The sequence below is a fragment of the Centrocercus urophasianus genome, unplaced genomic scaffold, assembly GCF_019232065.1.
Source record: "Centrocercus urophasianus isolate 14NV4802_14NV808 unplaced genomic scaffold, USGS_Curo_1.0 seq_171, whole genome shotgun sequence".
NCBI lineage: Eukaryota > Metazoa > Chordata > Aves > Galliformes > Phasianidae > Centrocercus > Centrocercus urophasianus.
The window spans coordinates 6,082-12,925 of record NW_024884724.1 but is presented as its reverse complement, the minus strand read 5'-3'; the positions used below and the strand labels follow the sequence as shown (position 1 = coordinate 12,925).

Below are 6,844 nucleotides of genomic sequence, written 5' to 3'. Positions count from 1 at the left end.
CGAAGGGCTGAGGAGCGCCCGGAGCTGCTGTGCAGCGCGCCTTGGGGCGCAGCTCTGCGGGACCGGGGGATGCATTCCCTGCATGCGCTGAAGGGCTGCAGTGCTCCGTGTGCACCAATGGACGCGTTTCCTGCACACATCGGGCGATCCTCTGCATGCAGCAAGGGATGCAGTGCTTTTCATGCACCTAGAATGTATTCCCTGCAAGCACCAGAGAATCCCATGCATGCACTGAGCGCTGAGGCGCAATGCATGCACTAACGTGCATGCTTCCTACGTGCACTAACCAATGAGGTGCTTTGCCTGCACTGAAGAATGCATCCCCTGCATGCAGCAAGGCCTGTAATGCTCTTCGTGCACCAGCAGATGCTACGCTTTGCATGCACCAAGGGATGCATTCTCGGCTCGCTGCACCTCCTGCACACCCAGAGGGCTTCATTCCCTGCATGTGCTGACAGACACCATGCATAGGCTGCATTTCCCACATGCACCGTGAGCAGCAATCCCACAGACCCCCTGCCAACCCATGCCCACCTCCACCCCACGCCATGCACCAGGGCAGCCTGCAGCGCAGGATGAGCAGCAGCATCACGCTGCAGACGAACCACGGGCTCCCACCCACCCAAACCCCAGCGCACCCCCCCGTTTTTCAGGTCCCCATTCCCACCCCAGCAGCTTCTCAGGGCCCCGCGTGCAGCTGCGCACCCGGCTGCCCTTTATGGTAACGGCGCGAAGGCAGGAAGCTGAGCATGGGGAGGAAACAGCAGCACCCAACCGCACATCACGTGGCGTCGGTGCAGACGGGGCGCTGGGGAACAGCGAGTGACAGAGGGGCAGCACAGACGGATGCTCTGGGCTGCAGGATGGAGGAGGCGGTGGTGAAGCAGGGCGTGCTGCACCTGCAGCTGCAGCAGACCTTCGGCAAGGTGAGGGTGCAGCATTGGGGGGGGCTTCCTGCTGGGGTTCAGGGGGGCTGTAAGCAATGACAGCGGGATGTGCAGCCCCCCGAGCATCCTTGAGCTGGAGGATTCGGTGCTGGGATGCGGCGCGAAGAGATGCAGTGCAAGCAGAGATCCTGTGCAGCTCTCGGGATGGGGTGAGGCGCAAAGCGATGCAGCCCCCATGCGCCGTTGCTTCAGAGGGAGCTGCGGGTCGGCGGCGGTGGCTGCTGCTCTTGTGCAAGGAGGAAGGAGTCATTCACCACGCTGGGTGGGGAGGATGAGCAGCCAGCAGGATGTGGGGGCCGCAGAGCAAATGGGGTGGGTTTGGAGCTTGGCTTTAACAAAAGGTGCAGCAGTTCGGGCTGCTGGGCCCCACAGGTTCCCCTTGGAGCCCTGCAGGAGGTGAGTTTGGGGGCAAAGCTTCCTCTGGGGCTGCACACCTCCCATGCAAAATGCAACGAACTTCCGTGCCTGCTGAGAGGGCGTGAGTCAGGGGTTGCTCTGAAGGTGGTGGTTTTAGGAACAGGGGAGTAAATGGGGAGCTGGAAGCCCTTTGGGGGGCATGGATCTTGGGGCGATGCCATGGGAAGGGGGATGGGGGGATGCAATGAGAATAGGGGTGCAGAGGGCAGGGGAAAGGCATGGATAAGTGGGTGCCATGAGTAAGGGGATGCCATGGGTGGGGGGATGCAATGAGAAGAGGGATGCAATGGGCAGGGGTGCCATGGATAAAGGGCTTCCATGGTCAGGGAGATGCCATAGGTTAGGAGGTGCCATGGGTAAGGGGATGTCATGGATAAGGGGTTTCCAGGGTAAGGGGTTTCCATGGATAAGGGGTTTCCAGGGTAAGGGGTTTCCATGGGTAAGGGGTTTCCATGGGTAAGGGGTTTCCAGGGTAAGGGGTTTCCATGGATAAAGGGTTTCCATGGATAAAGGGTTTCCAGGGTAAGGGGTTTCCAGGGTAAGGGGTTTCCATGAGCATGGAGGTGGTTTCCCCACGTCCCCCCCAGGCTGGGTGATGCTGAGCAGCCTTCAGTTCCCCTTTGCAGCCCAGGGACCCCATCTCCCTCATGCTGCGCTTGGGCTTGGAGATGCTTTCCCCACCCCGCCCAGACCCCCAGGGCTCACGCGGGCATTTTGGGGACGAGCCGCCGCCCGGATCACGGAGCATTTTGCACCAATGGCCAATTGAAATTCCCTGGAAGGGCGAAAGCAGCGCTGCTGACCCTGCCTCCTTTCGCTGCTCCGCATCAGAAATGGAAGAAGTATTGGGGCGTTCTGTACCGCGAAACCCCCTGCTCCACCGCCCGCCTGGAGCTCTTCGAAAGCGCCGACAAACCGCGCAGGGGCGAAAGCAGCCGGCGCCTGGTGAAGCTGAGCGACTGCGTGCACGTGGCCGAGGCGGGCGGCGAGGCGGGCTGCCCCAAAGCCACGGCCCCGTTCCTGCTGGAGACCACCGAGAAGCGCTACCTGATGGCGGCCGAGGGCGGCGAGGCGGAGGGGTGGGTGAGGAGGCTGTGCCAGCTGGCGTTCCCGGTGAGAGCTGGGGGATGTGGGCATGGGTGGGTGGGGGGATCGGGGTATTGGGGGAGACGGGTCCTTCTGGGGGGTGGATGGATGGGATAAGTTTGGCGTGGGGATGCTGGGTCCATTTGGGGTATGGATGGATCCGTTTGGGGTATGGATGGATGGGATAACCTTGGCATGGGGATGTTGGGTCCATTTGGGGGATGGATGGATCCATTTGGGGGATGGTTGGGTCAATTTGGGGTATGGATGGATGGGATAACCTTGGCATGAGGGATGCTGGGTCTATTTGGGGCATGGATGGATCTGTTTGGGGTATGGATGGATGGGATAACCTTGGCATGGGGATGCTGGGTCCATTTGGGGGATGGTTGGGTCCATTTGGGGGATGGTTGGGTCCATTTGGGGTATGGATGGATGGAATAAGTTTGGCATGGAGCATGCTGGTTCCATTTGGGGAATGGATCCGTGCAGGGTATGGATGGTATAACTGGGCTGTGAGGTGGGCTGGATCAAATTGGGGTATGGATGGATGGGATAACAGGGTTGTGAGGTCTGCTGGGTCCCACTGGGATACGGATGGGTGGGATGACAGCAGTGTGGGAGCCACGGCTCAGCCCTGACTCTTCCCTTGCAGAGGAGCCAGGAGGAAGAGGCAGTGGGGAAGGACAGAGAGCTGAGCTCCGACAGCGAATTCTCCATGGCTGAAAATTCCCTGTACAGCTCCCACAAAGGCGAGTGTCTGGGTGTGGGGAGGAGGCCGTGTCTGTGGGTGAGCGGCGTCCTGCAGGCAGCACGACTTGCAGAAGTGGCCTTTGGGTGCTTTTCCTGCGCTGCGGTTAGGCTGGGCTGGGTTTCGTTGCGGCTTTCGCCTTTATCAGCCGGACTCCGCTTCCCCTCCGGGGCTGTGAGCTGCAGCACGGTTCAAACATCCCCTCCTCCTCCCATCCCCAGGCGTGGAGCACGACTTCGAGGTGACGCTGAGGGCCACCGAGTCGTCGGAGCGCTGCCGCCTGCGGGGCCGCTTCGTGCTGCGGGCGGGCGAGGAAGCCTTGGAGCTGCGGGACGTGAAGAGCAGGGATGTCCTTTACAGCTGGCCCTACCGCTTCCTGCGGCGCTTCGGGAGGGACAAGGTTTGGGGGTGCTCAAAGGGTGGGATTGTGAGGGAGGAGGAAATCGTGGAACTGTAAAATGATTGGGCTTGGAAAAGACCCCCAGGGTAATCAAGTCTAACTGTCGTCCCGTCCCCACCGTGCTCTTGGAGTCGTTGAGGTTGGAAAGGATCTCTAAGGTCATCCAGCCAAATGTTGACCCATCCCCATTGTGCCCATAGGGTCAATAAGGTTGGAAAGGACCTCTAAGGTCATCAAGCCAAGTGTTGACCCATCCCCACTGTGCCCATAGGGTCAATAAGTTTGGAAAGGTCCTCTAAGGTCATCAAGCCAAATGTTGACCCATCCCCACCGTGCCCATAAGGGTCAATAGGGTTGAAAAAGACCTAAGGATCATCGCATCCAACTGCTGACCCATCACCGCCGTCCCCACACAATCACTGAGGTTGCAAAAGACCACTGAGATCACCGAGTCCAAGCAGCCCATCCCCACCATCCCCACCATCTACGTCCCCAGGCTCCACCCCTCCCTTCCCAGGAGAGATGATGCAGTTCCCCTCCTCCAGGTGACTTTCTCCTTCGAGGCCGGTCGGCGTTGCGCCTCCGGCGAAGGGAACTTCGAGTTTGAGACCAGACAAGGCAACGAGATCTTCCAGGTGATCGAATCGGCCATCGCCGTGCAACGGGAAAGGGGCGGCCCTGGGGACGAGGGCACACGGCCTCGCCAACCCACCCAGCTCCCCGAGAGGGCTCAGGAGCACGAGGAGCTCCGCGCTAAGAGCGTCTACACCGAACCCCGCGGCCCTCTGATCCACACCGCCCCTTCGGCCGGGCCCAAAGCTCCGGAGAAAGGCTTGAGGAAGGATGCTGTGGGTGAATTGGAGTACGCCGTTCCCTTCGATACCATCGCCAAGTCGCTGATGGTTGGAAAATTCGGGAGCCTCCTGCAGGGCCCCGCCGATGCTCCGGATCCTCTGTATGACAGCATACAAGAGGCGAGCGGCCATCCGCCGTTGCCTCGTCCCCGCGCCAAACCGGAGCACATCTACGATGAGCCTGAGGGTGTGTGCGCCCACACCGTCTACGATGAGCCCCAGGAGGTGAAGGGCGAAGCGTGGAGGCTGCAGGCGGCCCCCGAGGAGCCTTCGGGGCACAAATATCCCTACAACCCCCAGCGGGACGACTACGCCGTGCCCAAGAGAGCCGTCCCGCTGCGGCAGGGCAAGGAGTGGCTCGGGGACACCGAATACGACAACGTGGTCTTTCAGTTGGCCAAGAAGAGGAACAAGCAGTGAGAGAGCGCGGGGTGCTCGGCCCCATCGCCAGCGGTGCACATCTGGACAGCTGCGGCCGCTGGAGGGCACTGCGTGCCCGCGCTGTGGGGTCGGCACCGCCGGACTCGGAGCGGGGCACGGTGCGCTCCAGAGCCCGGCTGAGCGTGGACCCAAAGAGTGCGTGCCCCACAGCATAGGGGAGGAGTAAGGAAGCACGGAGCCAGGGGTGCGTGTACCTCAAAGAGCTGGGTGGTGGTGAACGTCCCAGGGGTGCACAGCCTGCACCGTGAGGGCTGGATGCTGAGGCACAGCCCTCACTCTAAGAGCCAGATAGTGGTGAACATTGCAGGGATGCACATCCCACACCATGAGGGCTGGATGCTGATGGACATCCCAGGGATGCACAGCCTGCACCGTAAGGGCTGGATGCTGATGGACATCCCAGGGGTGTGCATCCCTCCCTCTAAGATCTGGGTGGTGTTGGACATCCCAGGGATGCAGAGCCTGCACCATTAGGGCTGGATGCCTGATGCACATCCCTCCCTCTAAGAGCTGGGTGGTGTTGGACATCCCAGGGCTGCACATCCCGCACCATAAGGACCAGCTGGCAGAGCACGGCCTCAAGCACTCGCACCCCGCGCCACAGAGGCAGCGATGCACAGCCCTGGCGCTGCACGTTGCACGTTGCACAGCACAAGGGCCGGCTTGCAGGCTGTGCAGGCTGCAGGGATGCACGTTGCACAGCATCCAAGTTGATCCCCAAGCAGAGCCGCCGCGTCCCGGCGCTGGGGAACGTTCCCCGTCACCCCACAGCTCTTCCACCCAAGGCAAAGCGAAAGCCATGAATTATTTATGCTCTCTCTCAATCAAATAAATGGTTAGGTGCTTGAGTTAATTTCCTGAAGCCTGAAAATCCAAAGTGCAGACTTTTAATAAGGCAAATTAAGTGCTTTATATATTACACTGATTAAAGCCGCGTATCAATCCATCTATCACACGTTGAATGGAAGGGGCTGGGAACAGCCAGGGCGCAGGGATGCTCTGGCACAGAAAATCCTACGAGTTTAAAACAGAAAGAAACGATCTCTAACGTGTGACCAAATTAATTAGAGCTCATTATGGCGGTTATTTATTATTAATGGGTGTTAACACAGTCCTCTCCTCCCCGCTGCAATCCCATCGCGTCGCCTCCGGCCGTGATTTTTCTTCGTTAACTGAAGGAGTGGTGACAACTTTGGGCTCCAATGTCCCATGGGTGTGACGGGATTGGCACCGTGCTAACGAGGGAGCTGCTAATCACTTTGCGAGGGGGTCGAGCACGGGGTGGTCGGATTCCCTCCTCAACGGGTTCCCCTTTTTTGGGTTGGACGAAGAGATGTGAGCTGGGATGGAAAGGCCAGAAAAATGGGATGCAAAGGCTGGAAAACCCCTTTGCAGTGCTCAGCATGGGAGCGTGTTGAGCGTGAGATGAGAAAACACAAATCGATGGCGGAGAGAGGGGGGAAGAGATCAGAGCACAGAGCCCCAGACAAATGGAGAGCTGTGATCTGATTAGCTGTCGTTATTGCGTTATGCTGATTATAAATCATTTAGGAGCGCGGCTAATCGCAGCAGAGGGTTGGTCAGAGATTCAAGGGTTGCTGCCTCCAGCAAAGCCCCAATGAGGGCAAACTCAAACCCGAGTCCAAAAAGTCAAACCCAGTTAACCAAAACCCAAAGCCAAATCCGAATCCAAACCCAAATATAAATGCAGGCCCAAATCCAAAGCCAAGCCCAGACCCAAATAACTCCAGCCTGTATCCAAACCTAAACTCAGATCCAAATAACACAGAGCCACATCCAAAGCCAAATTCAAATAAATCACGACTCAACTTCAAACCCGAAGCCAAACCTAAATCCAAAGCCAAACTCAAGACCAAACTCAAACCCAAACCCAAATCCAGAGCTAAGTCACTCACATCAAAACTCAAACCCAAATAACAAATAACAC

The 6,844-nt window shown here is 58.7% G+C and overlaps 1 protein-coding gene across 1 annotated transcript; it reads left to right on the top strand.

Annotated features, from left to right (window-relative positions):
- Positions 1 to 806: 806 nt before the first annotated feature.
- On the top strand, positions 807 to 5,842 carry DOK2 (docking protein 2). The gene is made up of 5 exons (XM_042818939.1): positions 807 to 926; positions 2,196 to 2,477; positions 3,106 to 3,202; positions 3,423 to 3,601; positions 4,147 to 5,842. Exons 1-5 carry the CDS (start codon positions 864 to 866, stop codon positions 4,873 to 4,875), a joined length of 1,350 nt encoding a protein of 449 aa, XP_042674873.1. The 5' UTR covers positions 807 to 863; the 3' UTR covers positions 4,876 to 5,842.
- Positions 5,843 to 6,844: the final 1,002 nt, after the last annotated feature.